Source organism: Crassostrea angulata, chromosome 7, assembly GCF_025612915.1.
Source record: "Crassostrea angulata isolate pt1a10 chromosome 7, ASM2561291v2, whole genome shotgun sequence".
In the NCBI taxonomy this organism is placed as follows: Eukaryota; Metazoa; Mollusca; class Bivalvia; order Ostreida; family Ostreidae; genus Magallana; species Magallana angulata.
The window spans coordinates 34,735,949-34,750,595 of record NC_069117.1 but is presented as its reverse complement, the minus strand read 5'-3'; the positions used below and the strand labels follow the sequence as shown (position 1 = coordinate 34,750,595).

General features: G+C 32.6%; 1 protein-coding gene across 3 annotated transcripts in view; it reads right to left on the bottom strand.

The window, feature by feature from the left end:
• LOC128155595 (large neutral amino acids transporter small subunit 1-like) overlaps positions 1-11,927 on the bottom strand; it is a 110,278-nt gene extending 98,351 nt beyond the window's left edge. The window contains exons 1-4 of one of the 3 annotated variants that reach the window (XM_052817378.1): positions 11,789-11,927; positions 6,399-6,879; positions 4,519-4,647; positions 18-117 (exon numbers count right to left, since the gene is read on the bottom strand). In XM_052817378.1, coding sequence (XP_052673338.1) covers positions 18-117; positions 4,519-4,647; positions 6,399-6,855 — 686 coding nt within the window. In that variant the 5' untranslated portion in view covers positions 6,856-6,879; positions 11,789-11,927. Of the gene's footprint in view, positions 1-17; positions 118-4,518; positions 4,648-6,398; positions 6,880-7,247; positions 7,411-11,788 lie in introns of those variants that run through there. The other 2 variants (XM_052817377.1, XM_052817376.1) reach the window with 2 other exon arrangements.
• Between the last annotated feature and the right edge of the window lie 2,720 nt (positions 11,928-14,647).

Below are 14,647 nucleotides of genomic sequence, written 5' to 3'. Positions count from 1 at the left end.
TAGAAAGTTTTATTTACCATCCACTGTATGCCCAAAATCCTGAATAAAAAGATATTGCAATTGCACCAGCGCGATAATCACTGCCTTCAAATGCATTCTGGAAGTTTTCTGTTTCACCTGAAAGAGAACAAAATTTTCATTTGCAGTTTCCAACAATGAAAGCTTGTTGATGCAAAGTGCTGGCAAGCACCATGTGAGCTATAGAGACTTTTACACCTGAGCAACAAGGAAATTAAATCTCCTGCTCCCTTTAACCTATTGAATTTTTGGTCTCCAAAATCAGATCTATAATTCTAAGTAAATTGCAAATGGATTTTTTTAATATATATATTTTTAATATATATCCTCACATGATCCAAATTGAGGCCAGTATGAATTTTCAAAATGATGCAACAATCACTTCCTTCAGCTTTTGAAACATACAAGCCTAGCATCCTTGAGGAGACACTTGACAGTTTAACTTCTCTTACTTTACATATAATGCACCATTAATTGTTATTATACCAGAGTACCTTCCTTGATTAATGGTATTGAATGGTATTGAATGGATTTAATAATTTTTTAATGAGAAATTCTTTTTCATTTGATTGTACAAATTAGCATTTCACGCTGTAACAATACTTTTCTATGCTGCAAAGACAGCTGGATAGTCATGGCCATTTTTTAGACTATACTGGGTCTCCTTGAAAAGAAGAGCTATGTATTATTAGCTATAGGAAAATATTGTTATAAAGATGAAAGATATGAAATTTTTCTTTGCCAATAGCTTATGGTTCAATAGCTCAGGTAGATCTAGTGGGTAATCTGTTGACCAATGCACCCATCCTCTTGAGTATCTGCAACATAAGTGAGTGGTTTACATGGTTAATGTCGACAGATTGTAATTCAACAATCTTGCCATATTTAATTTTAATGATATTATGGAATATTTTAAATATATAATAATAGAATAGAATATATGAGGAGGGCCCAGATTACATACTGAAAAGCCAAGATGTAACTGCATGTGATATACAAGAGGCCCATGGGCCACAACACTCACCTGAACAACAGTTCTTGTATCTCTTTAGAAAGAAGTATAGCACACTTAGTATGCAATGCAATTGGCCTATCAGATAGATCTTTTGCAAACATAAGTAATATTAAATATTATACAATATTTTGTTAAAATATAGTACAGCTCCTGACTAAAACACTGGCAACCAATGATGAATATCTACCGGTACTACAAACATATACAAGTTCATTGCACATACGTATAATAGAAAATTTGAAAATGTACTAAATATAAAGCAGTATAATTATATCATTTTGAGAGAGTACACTTGTTTTCAACAACCCTTTAGATTTGTTATTGTTAAATAGAGTATACACTATTCTTGCATCAAACAAGTTTAAATATCGCCAGTGTATTCACCATTACATAAGCAGCCACCTGTTGACTCGGCGCGTGGTCAATGTTTGTTTAACAATTTCCGGTGTCAGAAGCATGCACCTGTCTCGTGTCGGACTTCACAGGGTGTTTTCAAGTGCATGTAAATAAGCAATTATTCTGATTTTATTAAACTTAATTACTTTGTGTCCAGTTATGCAGTTAAACGTTATTACTTTACATAGACACTGCTAAAATTACATCGATCATTTGTACGACTTGATAACATACATACGTTTCTTCACAATGTTTATTTAAACAACAATCAAAGGGTTTGAGTATAATTAATCAATTAAATCATATGTTTTGATGTTGCTTGGTTTATATCTGCAAACATTATTACTTTTAAGCACTAAGCTCGGTTGCCGTTCTTCTCTACGTATGATGATCTTCAACTTCGCCGATGTTGTATAAGAAATTCTTTACGAAATGTCAAATGATATTTGATACCGCCCATGTAAATCATGCCGTCCTTTTCAAGTAAAATTGTAAGAACTTTGACTCTAACATCGCTTGGCCCATGTTCCGATCACGAAATTACAGTAATTACGCTTGGGTTATAAAAATTATTATTAAACATCGATAGTTATTTGGTAAAATGGTGGCCGTCGATTTCATCGTCTGTGCTAAGTTCCGATCACAAAATTAAAGAATTTGTGCATGGATTATAAAATTATCATGAAACATCGATAGTTTAGGGGGAAATGGCGACCGTTGATTTCGCCATTTTTTGGGTGCGTGTTATACATAGGACCTACTGTTTTTTCGCCATTTTTTGGTCAACTTTGGGGGTGCGTATTATACACGAGTGCGTATTATACACGAGACATTACGGTATATATTCCTATATAAAAATTAGACCCCCCCCCATTGTGGCCCCATCCTACCCCTGGGGATCATGATTTGAAAAAAACTTTAATCTACACTACCTGAGGATGCTTTCACACAAGCTTCAGCTTTTCTGGCCGAATAGTTTTGGAGAGGAAGATTTTTAAAAATATAACCAACAAATTTTCAATGATATTTAATTATCTCCCCTTGAAGGAGGGTGTGGCCCTTCATTTTAACAAACTTAAATTCCCTTAATCTAAGGATGCTTTGTGTCAAGTTTGTTTGAAATCAGCCCAGTGGTTCTGGAGAAGAAGTTGAAAATGTAAAATGTTTACGGACAGACAGACAGATGGACACCAGACAAAAAGTGATCAAAAAAGCTCAATTGAGCTTTCAGCTCCAGTGAGCTAAAAAATTGTTATGTTCATTTCATATGGTATTGTAAGATACAATATAAATATCAATGCAAACATACATAAAATATGATATTACATTTTATGGTACTATACAATATATACATGTTCATCATATGATACAATAAAATACTGTAATATATAATGAAACAATTTTATATTGTTACATATGATGTACATGTATATTCTGTATAGATATGATATTACATCATATGATATGATACATCATTGAATTTATTGTATTTGACCAATCATCTCAAATTTATCATAATATAAAATATATGATAAGGCCTAAAAAAAAAAAATAGTGTGTTTAAGGTAACACTGATGAAAAAATTAGGTTAGGTAGGTGGGGATTTTTTTTATTTATCTATTTTTTTTTGCCTGAATCCTAAGAATGTTTGTTTGTTTCATATTTAAAAACGTATTTTTTATTGGAAATAAGATAAAATTCACAGTCGGATAAAATCAGGCATCTAAAAATGGTAGGATCGGGCCATTTTTGTAGGTTAGGTCGGGTTACCCGAAACACACAACTTTTTTTTTTTTGGCCTAAATTATAGTATCCATAAATATCATAATCCTGCATTTAGGTTGAACGATTCATAAATATTATAACCATACATTTACTTTATCTCAAATATATACACAAGAGTAGAAAAGACGATTTTCCGAGATTTAATATGTTTTCAATATATGGTCATAATGGTCACACCCTAGGCCTGAACCCCAGACCCAGGGTCCATGAATTTCACAATTTATGTAGAGAGCTTCATGGACATCATAATTATGCAATTTATCTCCCACTACTGTGGAAGCAGAAAAAAGATTTTCTAAGAATAAATACATGTACTTTTACCATGTTTACACAATATAGCTATATTGGCCCTGCCCTCAGGATTGAACCCATGACCCAAAGGCTATGAATTTCACAATTTACCTTGAAGGTATCATGGACGTCACAACTATGCAATCAGTTTTTTTAAATATATATGGAGAAAGAGAAGATTTTGAAGAATACATTTTCACTATACTGTACATCTGTAGTGTATTGGCACATTAGTCAAACCCTAAAGGCCTGAACCCCTGACCCAGGAGTCATGAATTTTCACAATTTAGGTAGTGGGCTTTATGAACATATATAACCATGCATTTACGGTTTTATTTCACAAAGGTTTTTGAAAAATTTGCCTTTTTGTTTGGCCTTACCCAAAATGTTTGGGGGGTGATATGGTCACATATTCGATGTATAACGACCACATTTTGTACCTTATAAATGAATGGTTCGATATTCTTAATCATGATATCATTTTGAAGGTGTTATCAAATAAAAATACTCCACCAAAGGAATTTTCAAAATTTTTATTATGGCCCAACTAATTACACCTTGAATTTTGCGTTGAAGTCTATGGGCAATGTATGTTTTATTAAGATATTGTAAAAAGTAACTTAAAATTAGTAAAACTCTTTTGGTTAATACATGCATAAACTTTCTCTTTATTTAAATATGAAATAAAATGAATCATTTACCACAGATATTTTTTTTTTCATCAAGGAGAGATAACTCTTTAAAAAAAAAATTAAAGTGCAAAATGACCGGCTCCTTATATGTTGTCTGTCATGTGAATTTGGTTCATTTCACTTTCATAGTTATCAAGCAATGCATATCTAGCTAGTTTAAAGTGCTTCAAAATTGTTTAATATCATTGAATACCTTAAAGCAAGAATGGTTACAATTGGTCTTGTAGTTTTCAAGAATAAAACAAAAATGTAAAACTGTTAACGGACAATGTATGATAGCAATAAGACTCAGGTGACCTAAAAATTGCAAATTCAGCTCACCTTTCCCAATGATGTAGTACATTCCAATAATGATGATGATTGCAAGGGCAATCAGTTTGCTTGCAGTTATGACCACTTGAACCTTTGCTGCCCATTTCACATCATGACAATTTACAGCTATCAGCAGACCTACATATGAAAAAGAGATGAAAATTGAAATAAATACTAGAAACAGTTCTATCTTTCATAATTCTTTAGAAAAATATGGCACAAGCAAAAACATAAAATCTTTAATATCTTGAGACCGGAAGTAACGATAAAAAAAAATGATTGACAATTTTCTTACAAATACATTGTATTGTCTTACGTAAGTTCTGAAAGTTTTAAGAAAATCAGCTGAAGCGTTTTTGAGAAAACATGACTGACAATCATAGTAATAACTAGAGCAAAGTTTGTTGCAAAACAACAAGTGGGTCTTCCTTTAATGTAGAAAGAAAAGCTAGAAGTTTCTCTAAGAACCAGAGTTCTTAAACCAATAAACATAAGTGACTAAAACAAAAAGAAAATCAAAGGCCAGAACGGCCACAAAGTAGTCGAGCTGACATTTTCTTTTAAATAGAATGATATCAATAATTTGAATTTCTGTATTAATAGTCCTATATCAAATAATATAAGAATAAAAAAGTAAATGAATTATGTTTTGTGCTGCTTTAAAAACAAAAGTCAGTATATTTCCTTAAAAATAACCAGGGTAGGTAGTGATGCGTTTACAATACAATAACTCATCATGGCTACAAAATTCGTAGAAAAATCAAAGTTCCAAAATAAATTATTTTTTTTCTGCTTTAAAAAGTCTTTGAACAATTTTCACAGGTTTATAGTTTGAATACATTTATAGTGTGCTCCTAATTTTAATAATAAAACATACTTTTATTAATTTCAATTCCAGTTTGAAACAAGATTACCTATGGTATGGTTGTTTACAAACAAACCCACAACAAGTGCTATCTAAAATGCTCGACCAAACCAACTGCATTACCGTGTTTATTTATTGCAACAAAATCACTATATACATTTATTGCTTACATTTATTTTAGAGACCGTGCCCGATAACATTAAATTCACATATCAAATTTTATTTTACACAAGGCCAAAACCCCTGTTAGGCCAGGGGTAATGAATTTCACAATTTAAGTACAAGACTTCATGGACATCATAACCATGCATTTAGTTTTTAACAAATAAATGTTGGAGTAGAGAAGATTTTCTAAGATTTATACATTTTTACTATAAGACCATATCGGCCCCACATTAGAACCTGAACCCCTGACCCAGGGGGCATGAATTTAACAAATTTGGTAGATAGCTTCATGGACATCATAACCATGCATTCAGTTTTTTCCTCACATATGTGGGAGTAGAAAAGAAGATTTTTGAAAAAATTGCCCTTTTTTTGGCATATTTGGCTTTGCCCATGGTGCCCCAGGGGTGGTAGAGCCATGCTATTCAAAATTTAGATTCTACTTACCATAGAGATGCTTCAGACCAAAAATGGTCCCCTTAGCCTTGTAGTTTTCAAGAAGAAGTTATGAATGTAATATTGTTAGTGCATATTACACGACTCATGACCACATCAAAAACAAATTGCAATACTTAGGTCATCTGAGTGATTCAGTTGACCTAAAAAACTACTTGCTCATGAAAAGGCAGAATATGATTAACATAACAAAAACTGATAAATTGAATGATAAACCTGATAGGATTAATGCATGATAGAAGAAGATTACAGAGGAACAATACACACTCATGATACAATAGGATTGATACACTATATGATTAGATTATAAAAGATAATGTTGTGGGTACTGCTGTCAATGTTGAAGATGGGATCACACAACCAATGATCATAACAGCAATGAATTGCTCATAAAGATACTTACAAAAAATACACGCAGCTATTAACGCAAGTCCTTCCTCTGGAATGTCACAATCTGGGAAAACAGGTTTTAGTATGTACAGGGAAAATATCAGTGCAGAGGCTGCAATTCCAACAGGGCAGATCAGGAGAAAGTTTATCCACAGACAGATGAAAGCTGGGATATCACCAAATGCCCTTTTGATATAGATATATTCTCCACCAGACTCAGGTATTGTAGTTCCCAGTTCTGCATAACATATGGCACACAAAGTATTGTAAATGCCACATAATACCCACATCACTAATGAAAAGCCCACCGATTTCACTTCTTTTAATATTCCAACTGGAGAAACAAATATTCCAGAGCCAATTATAATTCCTACAATTATGGCCACTCCATGAAGCAGAGTTATCTGTCGTTTAATGATGACTTTTTCAATCTTGATATCATCAGAATCTTCAGATCTTTTAGATTCCATTGTGGCTTTGTTCACGAGAGTACTCTGTAATATCAAGGTTCATAATTTAATTTAGACAATCAATTTATATGCATTCTTAATTTGAACTTGACTGCTTGAAATTATTAAATAACAAGAGGCCCACAGGCATTGATGGTCACCTGAGTACCATAGTCTAAAGTAAAAATGTAATAGACAATGCACAACCAAAGACAATAGGTTACCAAAGAGACTCAAATGACTGGGGATTGTGCCCCATTGTTAGCAGTCCTATTTTTGTATTCTTACGTCCAGCAGAATTTATTTAAATACTTGTACGTGAAAAAAATAAATCACTCGCTGTGGCCTTCAACTCAACATTCAGGTATATTGAAGACGTATTATCAATTAACAATTGTTATTTTGATACTTACGTCAACTTCATATACTGTAAAAGTCTTTAATTCCGTGTGTCTAAAATTTCACGATTTCCTGTGTTAATACCTTTCAAGGTGTTTTTAATTTCACAGCCAATTGGTTTCAATTAAAATGAAGACTGAAAAACATATATGATATGTAATGAACGTTACCATACATTTTACATTATTTTTCTTTGAAATCATTTTAAGTTACTGTCCTTTATCTGTTAAATACTATCAGAAAAATTATTTAAGTATTTTATCGAAGATAATACGTACGCACAATTGTATATTGCGCACCTGGCATTTTAAGCATGAAAATTAGGGGGATAATCTGTTTAAAAACTGTACGACTTTATAATCAATTAATCTTAAAAATGAACTGCTCAATATGAATGGCAAATTGCAAGCAACCCGCAGGGTGTACAGGAATCTTTGGAGATGTCCGAAATAATAAGTGGCAATTAACGCGCGTCTTCACAACAATGGCTTCGATAAGGCCGCAGAGCTGAGAGGTGTTAAAAGATAGAGGTCAATCGAATGTCCCGTTATAATTGATTATCTAATTATCATTAATCATACATTATAATATTTATGCTTGCATTTTTAAAGGGGCTATAATTACCATAGGAAAGTGATAATTTAGGCCTCATCATGCACACATCTAACAATAACATCTGTAATGGCGGCATACACGGAGATTGCAAATACACAGTGAATATTCACGGTGGCTTCAAATGTTCACTGAAAATTGTCTGACCGTGAACATAGTGAAATTAAAAACACCATAATGTTTTCCACGTCTACAGTATACCAGTGAACTTGAAATAGAAGATACCATAGAGACTGCGTCATTTGTTTTATATTTGGATATTTTACTAGAAATGGACATTAATGGTAACCTAACAGCAAAACTTTATGATAAAAGTGATGACTTCAATTTTTCTATAGTCAACTTTCCTTACTTAGGTAGCAAAATATCTTCAACACCTGCATATGGTGTTTTTGTCTCTCAGTTATTTGATACACAAGGGCATGCTCTTTGTATGAACAGTTTCTAAGGCAAGGCAAGCTATTAACAAACAAGTTGATAAAACAGGACTATCAACAGTCTCTTTTGAAGTCATCTTTTCGTAAGTGCTATGGTCGATACAATGATCTTGTCAGCAAATACAATCTTCCACTGGGTTGCATGCTGACTGACGTTTTTCATACTCATTGTTAGATCATAATTAATTGCCTAATTGTCTACGGACTTTCCTTTTTTTCCCGATTATGACAAAGGGCACACAGCAGGTATGACTGGTCAGCAGAGGATGCTTACTCCTCCTAGGCATCTGATTTTGCCTCTGAGATTTTTCAGAGGTCCATGATTGCTCTGCTCTGGACTATTGATTATATACCAAATTGTCCGTGGAATTTTCTCTGTTTTTCCCAATTATGATATTTCCCCCAAATTACGACATATTTCCCGATAATGACATTTTTACCGATATGACATTAGGTGCACGACAGGTGTGACCAGTCAGCAGAGGATGCTTACTCCTCCTAGGCACCTGATCCTACCTCTACCTTTTAGAGGACAGTGTTGCTCTGCTCTGAATTAGTATTTCGTTTTATGGTTTTTGAGATAGTTGACAGTTTGTTATTGTCATTTTTCACTTGACTAAACTTCTGACTTCTACATTCTGAACTTTTCTTTACTACTTGTCCATTTTGAGAAGTGACCAAATCATTTTCAAAACAAAACCAATAAAATTATTGATGAAATAAAATTTCCTTCAATTAACTTATATAGCAAGTTAGAATTGCTGAGGTGGACTGAAAATACACTTCTTATAATCCAATGTTTTCTCAGATGTGATCAGAATAGCTCACTTGAGCTTTCAGCTCAGGTGAGCTAAAAAACAAAAGGCCCATGAGCCACATTGCTCACCTGAACAAAAGTTGCTTGTAACATTCTATTTCATAGCATATGCTTTTTCTATTTTAAACTTTGAACTAGGGCTGTGCCGTGCACCAAAATGTTTGGTGCACCCCGATTCATTCCTATTGATTTGATTTTCCGATCCAGATCTCAGTTTCGGTTCGGTTAAAAAATTTATTTAAGGTGGAATAATAATGCAGTTTGGGATAAAAAATGATTATCTAACATAATTAATTCAGTAAGTTACAACATAAAGCCCCTGCAGGATTTGAACTTGGGATCTAGGATCACAAGACCTAGTCCATATCCACCCGGCTATGGAGTAAGTTACATGTTGCCACCAAAAAAATTCTTTTAATGAAACGAAATATCGATACGTTCAGAGGTCAGCCATTTTGAGAGGATGTGTTATTCCACCTTAACATGTATAAAGGAAAATGGCTGCCAGTAGACACTCAGAAATGGGGGACATCTAAATTCCTATTATTTGATGGAAAAGAAGATAAACCAACAACTATTTATACCTTGTGTACATCCCAATTTAGTCTGAATATTCTCCATCACATATTAATTCTAGTAGTATATTTAGGCATATTTAGCTTATATTTCAAATAAGTTAAGAAAAAATTAACTCTAATTTCTGTCTAAAATTAGCTCATTTTATGCTATATCTCAATTTTTTTAGATATGTCCCCTACTGGCGTGTGACCAGTTCTCGCGGAGTACCATTTCTCGCCAGTACATTGCTACATCATTTTTCATCTTTAATTTATGTGTTGATAAAATGATGTCAAAATGTACTGGCGAGAAATTGTACTCGGCGAGAACTGGTCGCACGCCAGTACTTGTTTTACTTTCAAATGAGACATTAAATGTATGTCTATTTGTAAGTTTTTGGAAAGATGACATGACTATGATTTTTTTCATTTGCGTTATTTATAATTTGATTACTCCAAAATTTTGTAACATCTGTTGTTGTGTCCATTATGTACTGGCCTTTGAAACCACCAGTAAAGCAAAAATTTTTAAACTTTGACTTAGATTTTACTTTTATCAGTCTGGGCGGACTCCGAAAAAGGAGTAAACTCCGAAAACGAAGTATTTGGCACTGTCATGCATTGCGATTTTCTCAACTTCCGTTTTGTAGCTAATGTAAATAATGGAGAGTTGCCTCCCTTTCCCGTAAAAACGTGATTGAAAAATAGATTGAAATCCTTCAGAAGCGTGAAAAAAAATATGGAAACGACTCAGAAATGATTAATCTTAAAATAATACTTTAAAAAAAAAGTGGAAATGTTTCGGTAAACAACAGGAAAAATACATACAAATATTAAAACTCATACGTGGTCGACCAGGACTTATAAGATAAGAAAATCGGACTTCAAATTAAGACTTGGAAGTATGGAAATTGAAAATTAATTGTTGCACTAATGTAAGTATTCAAGCCTTTAATATAGATAATGTTTTTTTTTTAATACGACATAATTACGATGTATACAAGGTTTTAAGAAGTGCCGACTTGGCAAGTCAGCGCATGATCAAAAGAACGGTGTAATGACTACAAACGGGATAAAAAAAACTAACAGTAATAGTGTATTTCACACCCTAGCACATAAATTATCTTTAATAATAGTGAAATCATGGAAAAAACATTAATTTATTCACTTTATTGGCTTCGTCATCGGAAACAGAATTGACAAACTTTGACAGCAAATAAAATTTGATTTGCCCAACGAACGTATATTTTTGCCAAATTAATACATTCTGTTGAAACATGTCTTATAAAGCATTTAAACGTATTTTCAGACCTGCATATGAATAATCCGCTTTGCACAATCAATTTTCCTGAGTGCCCTGTTTTCACGTAAAAATGGGATATTTTGATTAACTGTGCATGCGCCGAACTCCTTTTTCGGAGTATTTTTTCTTTGGAGAAATCACTTCCGTTTACTCCGTTTTCGGAGTCCGCCCAGACTGTTTATAGTCACTACATGTGTTCAACTTCATACTGTATTAAAATCATACCAAAATAATGGTTCAAACAATAAACATTTGTATTTAATATATAAAGAATATTAATTCTTCAAATTATCAACTTCCATGTCTTTTAGCAAAATTTTCAGGAAAATTATCATTTCTGTTTGGGTCCCTATATTTTCAAAAATGGCATGTGACATAGGTCACAAATAAAATAAATGAACATTTTAGGTCCTCATGTTTATAACCAAGTGATTTTCGGATGATTGACATTACTATTATTTCAGGTGCCAACATCTTTAAACTGCACAATGCAGAAAATCGTACGCGCATTGTTGGCAGTGCTACTAGAACTCCCTGAAACTAGTTAAAACTCGTCTTTTCGATCAAATCCAGAAAGTAAAATGCTAATCATATGCAATTTAATTCCAAAAACGAAGAATTTTCACAGAAATTAACCCCAGTATTGAATCCTTTTTGTTTATACCATAAATCACATTGAGTCCTTTACTTTAAGCATAGTGGTGTTGTAACAAACGTACAGTAAATTCATAACAAGTGATAATCTGCATATATACTCAACCTTAGCCTTCAATTGCTGAACATCTTAAACATAAAATGAAAAGCATAATTTTCCTTTAGTTTAACTTACTTCTAAGGTACAATAAATATGTCCACAAACAAACAAACCACGAAATTGCGGGATAGTGCACTGCTACTGTAAACAACGTGTTGTGAGTGCGGGATTTTAAGACCCGATGAATTTTCGACCCGATACATTTCGAACCAAGACTTTTCGACCTACAAAGGGGAGTAACTGTAGAATTACCGAAAATCGAAAATGTCCGTGATTCACCGAAATGCCCGTTGAAAACACCGAAACAACCTTAAAATGTACTTTATCATTAATATTTAACATTTTGATATGAAATTTAATACTTTTTGATTAACTGATAGAATTATAATTTCCAAATTATAGGACACTTTCTGGCATCACAAATAACAAGCATGATTGATACAATAACACAAGTTTAGCTTTTTAAAAAAGCTTACCGTCTTTAAAGCAAACTCTTAACAGCAATAAGATATCAAAGACAATTTAATTATTTTTATATGAATGTCGCCTTCTTCTCCATGCAATAGCGTGCCGAACTCTTTTTTTTTTTTAAATTGTGCCTTTTAAGTGTGCGTGCTTAAAATTGAAAATTATTTACAGCGTGTTATTTATTTCAGATCGATTGTAGCAGGTAAAAGAGATCTTAGGAAGGGTTGTATCACTGTAGTAAAATAAAAGTTAATACAACTGCATTCCGTATCATTCAGTTTTACTGATATTAGTTTCACCGTTTCTAATATACAAACTTTTTTACTGATATTAGCCATACCTTATGAAATTTCATTGGTATTTGTATAATCAAAACAAAAAGAAAAGAACAAATTATTTCAAGAGATGTTACAGAATATTGCTTTTAATTAGTTAACAGAAAAATGAATGCCTGAATTTCACTAAGAGCCATTTTTATTGTTCTTTCGTTTTCTCACTTTTTAAGATTTGAAATCTACGAAAATTGTTAAGGTATTCAATATATAATGAAGGGATATTGAACAATTTTGAATGGTTTAAAACCAGTTAAATATGTACTGTTAAAAAACAATGAAAGTGAAATGAACCAAATTCACATGACTGACAACTTATAAGAAGCCGGTCATTTTGCACCTTAAAATTTTTTAAAGAGTGTTCTCCCCTTGTTGAAAAAAAGAAAATTTTAATTTCGTCAGAATATCTGCGGTAAATGATTCATTTTAATTCATATTTTAATAAAGAGAAAGTTTATGCATGTATTAACCAAGAGAATTTTACAAATTTTAAGTTACTTTTTACAATATCGCATTAAAACATACGTTGCCCATAGACTTCAATACAAAATTCAGGTGTAATTAGTTGGCCCATAATTAATATTTTGAAAATTCCTTTGGTGGAGTATTTTCATTTGATAACACCTTCAAAATGATACCATGATTAGGAATATCGGACCATTCATTTCTTAGGTACAAAATGTGGTCGAAAAATTATCTCCCTTGTGCCGAATAGTATAATCAACCAATGAAATAATTGTAAATTTTCACATCATGTATTGTCTACCAATCACAAAGGAGAGGAAGTGCACAGCCCGGAGACTGTAAATTATTTCAACTCTTTATACCGTCTTCCAAGGAAGACGGTAAAAAGCAAAGACATACAGTGTAACTATGATTGCATTTAATAATTTGTGTATATTAAAAGTGAACGTGTTTTTCTTTTTATATGAGATCATCTGATTTCGTAGTACAGATGACTTAGTTTTAATCAGGGCGATGGCTAGGTCTTTCGCTTGTTCAATTACAAAGTTTGATTTATCCTAACATTTTCAAAAGACAAACCTCAGGTCAACAATGACGGGACAAAGAATGCCGTCTTTAGCATCTATACACATTTACTGTGATACCGAAGTCAATGTAGCAGCTGTTATCTCAGAATTTGCTGAGAAAAAAGCAAATACGACTTGCCCTTTTTTCAATAAATGAAAAAAAATAATAAATTGCTTTTCTAATATTTTCTATTATTATTTGTGTACAATTTCATAACCTGGGTGACAGGTTGACAATGATTATGAATAAATAGAGAGAATTAACGGAATCTTAAAGTTTAAATACCAGTACAATGTATATGATTATTTTTTGTATTATAAGAGTATTTTTGTAGACAAAAATGTTATAGACCAATAGGAGAGAAAGTACAAGACTTATTTGATTATAATTAAATTAAACTCACCATAAATCAGGCACTACTTTTTCTTCTTTATCATTAATTTGATGATGATGATGAAGTAAGCACTTTACACATTAAAAAACGGGGGTTATTTTGATGAAACTCCTTTCTCTGGATACTCAAAATTAAATGTCTGAAATGCTGAAAACTCGCCAAATCCCCTGCTTTAATTTGCTTCCACATTAAACAAACCTTAGCTACGCCCCTGCCTGTTGTTCGAGATCTTCTATATAAAGAAGATACGACAACGTTGTATGCGGCTAAAAAGGTACTCAAAGGTACTATTATTTATAGCATTTACAAGTAGGTACATTTTCTTCTTCACCTACTTACTAGTTTGTACTATTTATATTTTTTAAAAAATTTTATATGTGAAAGAAGAAAATTGTACCTCAATGCGCTCAACTAAAAAATATTCAAAAATTTATTTGGTCTTCCATATTATAAATGAGTGTTGTCTACCTGGCGTGAACTCGTGTGATGTTTTCTGACCTTAGCTAAGCCCCCCCCCCCCCCTCAATATTTTTTGCAAAGTTAGACAAAGTCGTACTCAAACTTATAAATCCCCCTTTTTATTGCTTGGTAAGATTTCTGATAAGGTCTTACTGACTTAAACCCCCAATTTTCAATTTGCTTCCGACGCCACTGCAATGTATTGACAGGCATATCACTCTATTTTACAAATTTTCCAAACAAATGGCT